Below are 12,090 nucleotides of genomic sequence, written 5' to 3'. Positions count from 1 at the left end.
CCTGACCCTCCTTCCTCTCTGCCATTATAGCCCGTGCTCCCTCCTGTTTCCAACCCATCTCCCAGGATGAGCAGGTCTTTTGCCTGAATTTGTTTCTAGTTGGATTTGATTCTAGTTTTTTTTTCCTTCTGGTACATGTTTTGTCAAAGCTTTGTTTCTTTTCCACTCTTACATTTTGAGCAACTGGGTGAATGAGGAACTCCCTACAGCATGGACTCCTAGCATGGCTTTTATTGCATTAAGGAACACTGATGAATAGCCAGTATCCACACTCATGTTTCCCACCGGTGCCTCTTAAGGTTTCCCATGCCAAGTTATGTAGGAATTCCTGATGCACAGAACATCATAAAATATGGAATTGGCATTAGTATGGTCAGTTATTCATGATTTATTTCTCTGAATAGTGAAAATGTCATTTTTTAATTTGTGGAGAGTGAAAAATCTGCCTCAGCCTTGAGAACAGCTTCCAGGAGTCCATGTAGTGTCTAATATTAACCTTGTCTCTCTATCTAGGCATTTGTACTTTGACTATCACCCTAGAACCTTGGCACATACAGGAAGTCAGGGGAAAGTACGGTACATGCAAGAGACACCATTCTGCCTCAGAGTTGGACACGTTCTCCCCTACTCCATGTCAGATTCCAACACAACTGACTTCACCAACTCCTCTAATTTCATCCTGCTGGGCATTCCTGGCCTGGAGACAGCCCATATCTGGATCTCCATCCCCTTCTGCACCATGTACGCCATAGCCATCTTGGGGAACTTCACCATTCTGTTCGTCGTGAAAATGGAGCAGAGACTCCATGCCCCCATGTACTATTTCCTCTGCATGCTGGCCATCACCGACTTGGTCCTATCCACGTCCATCCTGCCCAAAATGCTGAGCATCTTCTGGTTCAATTCCAGGGAGATCGAGATCAGTGCCTGCCTCGCCCAGATGTACTTCATTCACTGCTTCTCGGTAATAGAGTCTGGGATTCTCATGGCTATGGCTTTTGATCGCTATGTGGCCATCTGTGATCCCCTCAGACATTCCACCACCTTGGCAAACCCCATGGTGGTGAAGATTGGACTGGCCGTGGCACTGCGTGGCAGCATGCTTATACTACCCTATCCCCTCCTGACAAAGCAATGGCCATATTGCAAAACCAACATCATCCCCGACACACACTGCATGCACATAGCCGTGGTGAAGCTGGCTTGCGCCGATACCCACATCAGTAGTTACTATGGCCTCTTTGTGCTATTCTGCGTAAAGTGTCTGGATATGATTTGTATTGCCGTGTCCTATACCCAGATCCTCAGGGCCATCTTCAGCCTCCCCACACAGGACGCCCGGCTCAAGGCTTTTGGGACCTGCAGCTCCCACCTCTGTTCCATCTTAGCCTTTTTCATCCCAGCTCTCTTCTCCTCCCTTACGTACCGGTTTGGCAAGAAAGTGGCCCTGCATTTCCGTGTTCTCATTGGCAATGTGAACCTCCTGGTGCCCCCCACACTAAACCCCATCATCTACGGTGTGAGGACCAAACAGATCCGGGACAGTCTGCTCCAGCTCTTTACTCATAAAAGGACCTAAAGTTTTCTCCTGGTGCTCTGGCTCTCAGATTGAGATCTAAGAAGAGCTGGCTGGAGACATGCCGTCATAAACAGATAAGAAAAATTAATAGCACAGAAGTACTTTATATCTCTTTGACTATAAAGGGTTAACAAGTCCAGTAAGCCTGGCTGTCACCTGACCAGAGGACCATTCAGGAGACAGGATACTTTCAAATCTTGAGAGAGGGAAGTTTCTGTGTGTGCTGTTAGAATTTGGTGGTTGTTCACTCTGGGGCCTCAGAGTGACCAGACATGCAACCAGGTTTCTCTCCAATCTCTCCAATACAGGCTCTTATAAGTTCAGACTAGTGAGTACTAGATAGATAAAGCGAGTTAGGCTTATGGTTGTTTTCTTTATTTGCAAATGTGTGTTTGGTTGGAAGGAGTTCAAATTGGTATTTTGCTGAAAAGATTTTAATTTGTACTTGTATACTTAGGCTGGGAGGTTATTCCCAGTGCCTATAGCTGAAAGACCCTGAACCTATTCCATCTTAAATTTACAAAGATAATTTTTACTATTTTTCTCTCTTTAATTAAAAGTTTCTTGTTTAAGAACTTAATTGTTTTTTTTTATTCTGGTGAGACCCCAGGGGACTGGGTCTGGATTCACCAGGGAATTGGTGGGGAGAAAGGAGGGAAGGGAGAGAGAGGATTACTTTCTCTCTCAGGAAGAGTCTGGGAGGGGGAAAGAGAAGGAGGGGAGAAGGTGAATTTTCCTCTCTGTTTCAAGATTCAAGGAGTTTGAATCACAGTGATTTTCCAGGGTAACCCAGGGAGGGGAAGCCTGGGAGAGGCAACGGTGAGGGAAAGGGTTTACTTTCCTTGTGTTAAGATCCAGAGGGTCTGGGTCTCGGGGGTCCCCGGGCCAGGTTTTGGGGGGACCAGAGTGTACCAGGCACTGGAATTCCTGGTTGGTGGCAGCACTACAGGATCTAAGCTGGTGATTAAGCTTAGAGGAATTCATGCTGGTACCCCATCTTTTGGACGCTAAGGTTCAGAGTGGGGAATTGTACCATGACACATGCTGTTGGGCCCTCTTCCCTGAATCACTTGCTGGCCAGTCAAAGAGACATTAAAGATTTCCTTGACCTTAATGTGCTGTGTTAACGTGACAGACTGGGGAATCGTTCTGTGTAGAACACTTAACATAGGGTTCCCATCTTTCTAATTGCTTTTTAATGGACCCCTGAGGGCCCGTGCCCTGCCCTGCCTATTCCCCCAAGGCCCTGCCTCCTTTTCCACTTCTTCCAATAAGGCCCTGCCTCTGTTCTACCTTTCCTCCAAAGCCCACCCTTGTTGCTCACTGCTCTTCTCCCCATCTCCAGCCACTCACTGGATCATCTCCACCTCCCTGCCTCCAGCCCCCAGTTGGTCTCCCTTTGCAGCCTGATAAGTAGCCTGCTGTGGATGCAGCTCTGGGGCCTTCAGGGCAATCAAAAGTGGAGAGGGAAGCCGGGAAGCTGAGAGTTGAGAGCAGGGTTGCTACAGGCAGGCGAGATTGCACATCAAACAGCTCGTGGGCCCTAAAGTTCAGCTACAGATTCCTGAGTGAAGAGACCATTGTGAGGCTTATTTCTTTAGCTTTCCGCTCCTTTTTTTCCCTCTTGGCTGGGGGCCTGTAGCAGGCAGGGTCCCTGCATTGAGTATGGGCTGGGAGACCCTTGTCCTGAGCCAAGCCTGGGGGGAAGGACAAGGGATCAGCTTTGAAGCTAGGGGAATAACAGCTGAGAGAGGCTGAAGAATAAGCCCCCATGTTAGCTGAGAAAGCTGGACGCTGGGCAGAGGCCAGGGTGGCTTTTGTAGCTAATAGGGAGGGAGATCAATGGCACCGAATGAGCCAGGTCTCAGAGAGAAAAAGCAATATATAGGCAGCTAGGGATGCATGAGATATGGTCCCAGCGCAAGACATCCATTCCTGCTGCTTCAGTTTCCCCAGGTGTAAAAGGGGGATACCTCATAAGAACATAAAAATGTCTGGGGTCCTAGGTTGGAGAGCTGGGGGAAACTGGCTGGAGCCTCTCTATTGCTGGTTCATGGGTGGCTAGTGAAAACATTCATGTAACCGCAACTGGATGTGTTCCTGTCTGTGTATGGCTGTGTAAGTGCAAGACCTGGAGAAGATAGCGGCTTCCCATACCATTCTCATAGTGTGAAAGGGAGCCCTGATACGTATATCAGACGGCTCATTGGTATCCCAGTTCCAGGTTACACCCGGGGAAGTTCGTCACACCCACCCAGCGAACGGACCCTCCTAGACCATGCGTCCATTCCCCGCTTGTCATGAACTCAGTTACTGAAGGGAAGATGGTGGTTACAGTAGGTAAATCAGGACTCCTGCGTTCTGTCTGTCATTCTCTGTGGGACCTCCACCAAGTCACGTCTCCTTTTGCCTGAGTTTACCTATCTGTATAATGGTGATCTGTTCATAGGGACTTTACCTAGCTGGAAGTTCTCAGGATCCATCAATGAAAGTTGCGGCACAGTATGATGATAGTTCTTGATGAGAATTACTGATCTTTGATCCCTTAGTGACAACCCTGTGTGCCTGTAGAAAGTGCTCATGTCTCTCCTCAGTCATCTGTCTCCAGATCTGTCTGTCTGCTATCTACCCAGCCATCCTGGGCATTTACAGTGTATCAGACTCCATGGAGGCCTAGGCACTATCCCTGTAGTAAGTGAAGGCCCTGAGACAGGCCCAGTATGAGGCCTGAGGCCTGAACTAAAGTAATGGTCAAGACTTTGCTAACATAGAGCAAAGTGAAGCTGTGAGCCAGAGGCAGGCCCTGCTCACAGAAGTTGGCAAGAAAAGGGCTGGTGCTGCAAGAAGATACGTACCTAAGAGGTACTGAACACTAGAGATCAGAACATTCACATACTTGCACATTCCACACAGATAACAAGGAACAGACTGACCCATCCCAATGACAGGGGCAAAAGGGTAATATGATGGATAGAGTTGTTTTGATCGAACCAACATGTACAAGGTGAGAGGCGGCACCTTACTACCTAGAGGGGTTGTACCTTGCTGCATAGAGGGGCTGCCTCTCACCTGTATTCTTGCTGTACTACGGTATTATCATTGTACTGCTGTATTATTGCTGTATTGTATTATTGCTGTACAATATGTACAATGTGTATAACCTTGCTAAACTGTTTAACCAACCCACAGGTAAAAATCAACAAACGAATGGCAGCAAACACCATGAAGGCAAGGAAAAAACAAATTGGTAAAGAAATTAAGCTACATAGTAACTACAAATTGGGTAAACAAATTGCCTGTTAGTACCAGTCATAATTTGGGTCAGTGACACTGCATCCTAACTGAGGCACATGTTAGTCAAAACAATCTTGTTCAGTATCTGGGTACCAATATTAAATCCTAACACAGCAATATTTGATAAATTGGTTACTGTCCATTCAGTAGGTTATCTGGAAGACTGCATCCATAAGAAACAACTGGATCTACATCAACTACTGGTGTATCACAGAGCAGTTCAACCAATGGAACAGAGAAGCTACCCACTTCTGTTTCCTGCCCAGTAAAGCTGACCAGATGGTAACAACCAGCCTTAAGGATAACCTATAGTATGAATGGACAGTACTGTGTAGTAACTAATTACAATATATTTACATATAAAGGCCTCAGTGGTAGTGTCACTACTCCAAATTTCTGTTTTACTTCTCATATACATAGCACCGTGGGACACACTATCACAACCCCTGTCTCAGTATTTCAAAATACTCAGCCTACTACTAATAATGAGAGAGGTGGTCACTGGAATTGCCCTAATGGAAGCGTGTTTCTATCTGTGTCATCAAAGAAAAAGGGCCAGAGTACACCAGCAGCCTGGAAAACCATGGTTACACTTGGATATAAGTTGGTGCCATATGTACACATACATACTATACATATAGGCCCATACACACTACAAATATATGCCATATCCATATAATTCATATATATTAATTATTCGGAAGTGCCTCTAAGGATCAATCATAATATTACATTCCTCAGTCATGGTCCTGGGCCTCACATTCCCAGGCCCACCATAAGGGACTCAAAATAATTGGATAATAAAATCTGTCTCTCAGTCATACGAGGGAATGTGCAGACTAAACAGACAGATGGGGCATGAGTGTATGGATGGTAAAATAAGGTAACCACATAACAGTGTTTAGCCCACTGGGTTATCTTTAATCCATGCATTATGCTTTTCCGGGACGATGGGTAAACATCCTCCCCATAAAAAGACAAAAAGTGGGGGAATGTAGTAAGTGAAGGCCCTGATAAAGGCCCAGTATGAGGCCTGATGCCTGAACTAAAGTAATGGTCAAGACTTTGCTAACATAAAGCAAAGTGAAGCTGTGAGCCAGAGGCAGGCCCTGCTCACAGAAGCTGGCAAGGAAAGGGCTGAAGCTGCAAGAAGATACGTACCTAAAAGGTCCTGAACACTAGAGATCAGAACATTCACATACTTGCACATTCCACACAGATAACAAGGAACAGACTGACCCATCCCAATGACAGGGGCAAAAGGGTAATATGATGGATAGAGTTGTTTTGATCGAACCAATATGTACAAGGTGAGAGGCGGCACCTTATTACCTAGAGGGGTTGTACCTTGCTGCGTAGAGGGGCTGCACCGCAATACGTCAGGAGTGATGTGTAACTTGTTTGTACCTGTGTATAAAAATGTATCCCTGGGGCGATGTCTTTGTCCGGCCTAGGGGGCAGTGGAAAGTCCCGCCACTAACTGAGCCGAGTCCATTGCCAAGAGGCACTCTCTCGTAGGATGCCCTGTAGAGTAACAATCTCAGAGGAACTGCAATTGTGTCTGAGCGCAATAAACCTGGCCGACGTGCCTTCGTACCTTATTAGACTCTGTGGTCATTTGGGGGTTCTCTTCGGGTCTGCTGTGTCAGCTATCTGCAGAGCTGGGGCAGCACACAGAGGGAACACACGCACGCAGCCGAGTGATACCAACAGAGAGAGAGCAGAGCACCACACCGGTAGCATCTGACAACACACCTCTGACAACAATCCCTAGTTTTCTTCCTAATCAACTATAATTTTTAAATATACACAAATACACAGAGCAGTCAATTCCTCTCTGACTCAGCACAGAGCCCCAGAGTTCTCATCTCCCTTTGGGAAGGTCCCTTAATTACTGTTTACTCCTAAAGCTGGACAAAAAACACAGAAGCGCAGACATGGAAAGAAAGACATTGGCTAGAGTGTCTCTAGTATCCGGCCTGTTTGCATCCAGATGCCGCTTCTCCTCTAGAGGCTGAGCGAACCCCACTGGGATTGCACAGAGTTATATAATAAACGGTGCACACCCCTGTTTTTATTTTTGTTGACGCAGCTGCTGGGGTGAGAGAGGTGTGGGACATGACTACCAGACTGGGATTCCCAGGGAAGACACTTCCACTTCAAAATTCACAGGTACCCTTCTCTAGCTGAGGAGCTCACCTGCTGGACAAACCAAGAGCACCATGGGTATGATGGGATAGAGAATAGGTCTATTGTCTTTTATGCTCTGCACAGCCACTAAACATCTGCTCGCCACAGTGGTGAGTTTGCTCCAGTATCACTGTCCAAATGACATTCCTTTCTGTGGATACCTACCCGCCCCTGCCAATGGCCTCACGCCCTGAGGTGGCTGTATTTGATTGGCACAGTGGATGCTTCACGATGAAAGGTATTAGTAGATGTACAATACAAGGCCAAATTTGGAGGCCACACCCTGTATTTTGCTCAGGCCCCACTGAAACAAAATTTCCCTTGGAGTAAGAACTGAGTAAAGACCTCAGGAGCCAGCTGTGTGTTAATGCACAGACACTGCCAATTCCTCTCCCCTTGCATCTCAGGGCTCTGGCTGTTAACTGGGTTGAGGGTGGGGGGAGGGAGTCGTTACCTGACTTTTATATGCTGCAAATCATTTTGGTGGAAGGGCACTTCACTGGAATAATTATCGGAATTTGTCAACATGGACAAGACATATTCTCTCCTAGCTTCATTGGAGAAGTCAGCTGAACTGTTATGCCTTGTGTTCTGCTTTGTATTATTTCCAAACACAATTAAGCCGGAAGCAGACACTCAGCATTGCAAATATAAGTCCAAACAGTTAAAATTTGGCAAACTTATAAACAAAAGAAAACGAGATCTCTTAATTGAAGGGGTCAGACAGCCTTAAATAAAGGTGCCAGCAGAACTACCTACAATGGCCAATCCACTTGTGAGTCCCATTCAGCTAAGCTGTTTGCTCCAGTAATGTCATTGGAACGGAGTATCAGAGGCCAAATAAGTATAATGTAAGCTATTTTATTTTATCGTTGTTAAATGTTCAGATTTTCAATGTAATTAAATGTTCAGTTGTTCGTGCTTTGTGAAACATAGCAGATACAAATGCCTGATCTACTTTCTTTGTCATAGATTCATATGATTTAAGGTCAGAAGGGACCATTTGATCATCCAGCCTGACGTCCTGTATAACACAGGCCATTCAATTTTACATAATTACCCTGAATCAAACTTCATAACTTGTATGTGACTAAGATCTGTTCCACTCTAGGATTTTACATTATAGAACCATAGAGCTATGGGGTTAGAAAGGAATGAAAGGATGGGCTAGTCTGATCCTTTGCCAAGATGTAGGATGTGTTGTGTCTAAATCATCCCAAAGAGACTGGCGTCTCACCACCTTTGGGATATCTCCAGTGAAAGAGCTTCCATAACCTCACAAAGCGTCTCTTCCATTGTCCTCCTGTGCTTAAAGTTAGGAAAAATTTTTTTCCTCAGATATAATCTAAATCTTCTATGCTGGAGTTTGAACCCACTGCCTGTTGTCCTGTGCTCTGCAGCAAGACAGAATAACATTCCTCCGTCTTTCTTATTGCAGCCTTTCAAGTATCCAAAGACTGCGCCCATCTCTCCCTCAATCTCCTCTTTTCCAAACCAAACACAAATGGTTGCTTCAGCCCTTGCTCATCTGGCTTGCCTTTTATCCCTTTGGTCATCGTTGTCGCTTGCCTCTGGATCCTTTCCAGTTTCTCTACATCCTTCCTATACATCGGTGACCCAAACTAGACTCAATACTCCAGCTGAGGCCTAACCAGTGCCTAATAGTTGAGTACTATCACCTCCCATGATTTCCATTTCCCTTTTCTGAAAAAATCAACACCCCTGAAAAATGTAGCTATATCAACCTAACCCTGGTGTAGAAGCATTAGGTCAACAGAAGAATTCTTCAATGGACTTAGCTTCCCCTCTTGGGGAGATGGATTAACAACTTTGATAGGAGAACCTCTGCTGTCCGTATAAGTAGTGTCAACATTGAAGCACTCGAGCAGGACCATTGTAGCTTTTTAAGTGTAGATGAGTCCTTAATCAGATCTTCCAGAAAAGCATCCAGTCTGGATCTGCTGGCATGGGGAGTTGGAGAACCCACCACTTCTCTTTGCAGTGTGTTGCAAATGTTAATCGTCCAGAGTGGTAATCATTTAGCCCTTATTTCCAACTATAATATTTTTGGCTTCAGATTCCAGTGATTGGGTCTTGCTTTGCCTTTCTTCAGCAGATTAATAAGTATGTTATTGATATTTAAGATGAATAAATGAAGCTCCTTAAGTCACTCTCTCTGACCGGCATTTTCTCCAGTCTCTAATAATTTTTGTGGCTCTTTCTGCACCCTCTCCAATTTTTCAACATCATTTCCGAAATGTGGAACCTGGGATTGGAAACAGTCAGTGCAGAGGTAAAATCCTTCTCTTGCTCCAAGTCACCACTCCCCTGTTTATGTATCCAAGGATCTCATCAGTGCTTTTGGCAACAGCATCAAGCTGGGAGCTCACAATGAGTTGGGTGTCTACAATGACCCCTAAATCCTTTCCACAGTCCCTGTGTCCCATAATGCAGTGCCCTGGTCTGTGGATCAAGACTGCATTCCCTGTTCCAAGAGGATCCCTTTGCATTTGTCTGTATTAAAATATTTTGTTTCCATGGCCCCAGCTCACCAAATGTTCCAGGTCAATCAATGTGCCTGCCCCAGCCTCCTCTTTGTAACCAATCTGCCAATCTTTAGGTAATCAGTAAAGTTTATCTGCAGTGTTTTTCTATTTGCTTCCAGATCATTGATGAAAATATTGAATAGTGTTGGGCCAAAAATGGATCCCTGTAGAACCTCATAAAAACACCTCCATCCACTGACAATGGCCCATTGACAGCTGTTTTCTAAGATCTTTCAGTTAGCCAGTTTTTAGTCCACTTTACATGTGCTCTACTGATATTGTATAGTGTGCATTTTTTATCTGAATTTTTCCCCCTACTGAAACAAACGCCTCAGAGAAATCAAAGTGTATTGCATCTGCTTGGTTCCCTTGATTGATCAAAAGTGTGTTCTCATTTCAGGATAAAATCGGGTTTATCTGACAAGACATGTTTTCCATACACCATGTTGTTGACTGGCATTAATTATATTCCTATGTTTTTTTAACTAATCCCAGCCCAGCTTTTCCATTCTTGCTTAATTTTTTAAAATCTTTTTTTTAAACTTTCCCTTTTTTAACTGAATATTTTACATTTAACCCAGATCTGTCCTGTTCTCCCCCCCCACTTTTCTTTCCCTTTTGTCTCTCCGGCTGCCTCACCGTGTACCTCTGGTTCCCAGTGAGATGTGCTCTTGACCAGCCAGTCGTAACTCGGGTGTTTGGAACTCTACGATTCAGTTGTAGATACTGTTTGTCACCATCCTTGTCTTCTAATGGACTGGAAACTATTTTATCACCTTAGGTGATGTATGTTTCCCATTCTGCTTCTTTCCGAATGCAGAACACAATTATATCTTGAAGGTATCTACCTTTCCTGCAACATTAATAAACTTTGTTTCTCCCTCAAAGAATTGAGCTAAACCTTTTCTAGGATTTCTTTTGTTCTCAATATACTTTAATAACCTTCTTTTTGTGATCCTTAGAACTGGGAATCATGGATTTTTCTATGATGTTTTTAGCATCCCTTATGATTTTCATAAATTCCAATTTGTATTATTTGCTTTCTCTATTTTCCTTTTTCCCTATTTGTTAAATATTCCTTCCCATCCCATCCCCCAAGTTGCTGCCTTCACTTTGTCAGTAAACTGGATTTTTGTCCAAAGTTCTCTACTTTCTGGACTAGTGGCTTTTTGCCAGTCTAATTAACTGTTCTACAAGAAATCCCACTTTTCCTTCTCCTTTTTTCTCTTCAAATGTTTCCTCCCCATCAGTTTTATTGACCTTTTACCTTTGCTTTGGGAAATTAGCCTGTAGCAGGGTGGTCACCCTGCTCCATCCCTGAAGGAGGTAAAACAGCCCTGGGAGAGGGCTGCCCTGGGTAGCCAAAAGTAAAAGCAGCCCTGGAGAGGGCTGTGGCTGGGAAAAGGAGTGAAAGTGCCTGTGTAGCTGACCACAGGTGAGGCAGCTCAATTAGGGCTCAGCTGGCTCTGATAAGAGGGCTGGGGACCAGGAGCTGGAAGAGTCTCACTCTAGCCCTGGCATGGGAAGGGATAGCTGCCTGGGATCGAGGAACCTGAATCGGAGCAGTACAGGGGAAATGGGCAAAGGGAGCTGGGGAGCTCCAGCCTGGTAAACCTCCAGGCTGCACGCTTTGGTGAACACCTACAGAGGTACTGGGGCTACAGAGATTCAGCTTGGGACTAGGCAGAGGCATCTGGTCCAGCCCTCTTGCCAATGATGAGTGGCCATGACAGACTTCACTCTGCCCCAGTGAGCGGGGGCTAGATGATGAGTGGCAGTAGCCACTGAGGCAAGTGGGCATAGAGGGTTGGGAGTTCCCTTGGGAGAGGAGACCCAGAATGTGGGGGCATTGCCAGGGGGCAGGACTCCAAGGTAAAGAGGCAGTTGGGTCCGGAAAGGACACGGGGGCCAGATTTCAGGAGGAGGTGCTCCCTATGCTGGAGAGCTAATTCCCAAGATGATGAGCAGGAGGTGCCACGCTGGTGAGTCATCCTCTCGCTGCATAACCCTTTTGAAACACTAAGCATCTATAGATATTACTGGTTGGGAACGGATCTGTGTTTGTCCCTTGGAATGTCATCAGTTCCATTTTTTATTTTCCTCTCCTCTATCATATACCCTGTTACTGGTCTCTTCTCTAAACTAAACAGGCCCAGACTTCACATTCTGTTGGCAGCCTCCCCCATTCTCAGAGCCTGTCTCAGAAATCCCCTTTCTATTGGCTATATCCTTTATAGAGACTGAATGTCCACAACTGAGTGTGTGTCCAGAGCAGATTATTCTCCATCCCATTCCTTAGGCATCTGAACATTGTCTTTGTTTTGACCACTGCTAAGAATGAGCCAAGCTGCCATCAGTGGCAACCAGGTCTTTCCCATAATGTGAGTTCTAGTGGAGATATTTCCCTCCGGTACATGTTTTATCAAAGCTTTGTTTCTTTTTCACTCCTCATAACAACCCCCCCCCATAGTGCGTGTAGTG

At 45.4% G+C, this 12,090-nt stretch overlaps 1 protein-coding gene across 1 annotated transcript; it reads left to right on the top strand.

Moving 5' to 3' along the window:
- The first annotated feature begins 631 nt into the window (after positions 1-631).
- LOC115643300 (olfactory receptor 52R1-like) lies at positions 632-1,579 on the top strand. Its single transcript, XM_030547180.1, has one exon. The coding sequence runs from the start codon at positions 632-634 to the stop codon at positions 1,577-1,579; it is 948 nt and encodes a 315-aa protein (XP_030403040.1).
- Positions 1,580-12,090: the final 10,511 nt, after the last annotated feature.

The sequence above is a fragment of the Gopherus evgoodei genome, unplaced genomic scaffold (assembly GCF_007399415.2).
Source record: "Gopherus evgoodei ecotype Sinaloan lineage unplaced genomic scaffold, rGopEvg1_v1.p scaffold_56_arrow_ctg1, whole genome shotgun sequence".
Classification (NCBI taxonomy): Eukaryota; Metazoa; Chordata; order Testudines; family Testudinidae; genus Gopherus; species Gopherus evgoodei.
Note: the sequence above shows the minus strand (reverse complement) of the source record. Positions and strands in the feature narration are given on the sequence as shown.

Bases quoted from the DNA above. Each gene is read 5' to 3' on its own strand.
- LOC115643300 (XM_030547180.1), top strand. From the start codon at position 632: ATGTCAGATTCCAACACAACTGACTTCACCAACTCCTCTAATTTCATC.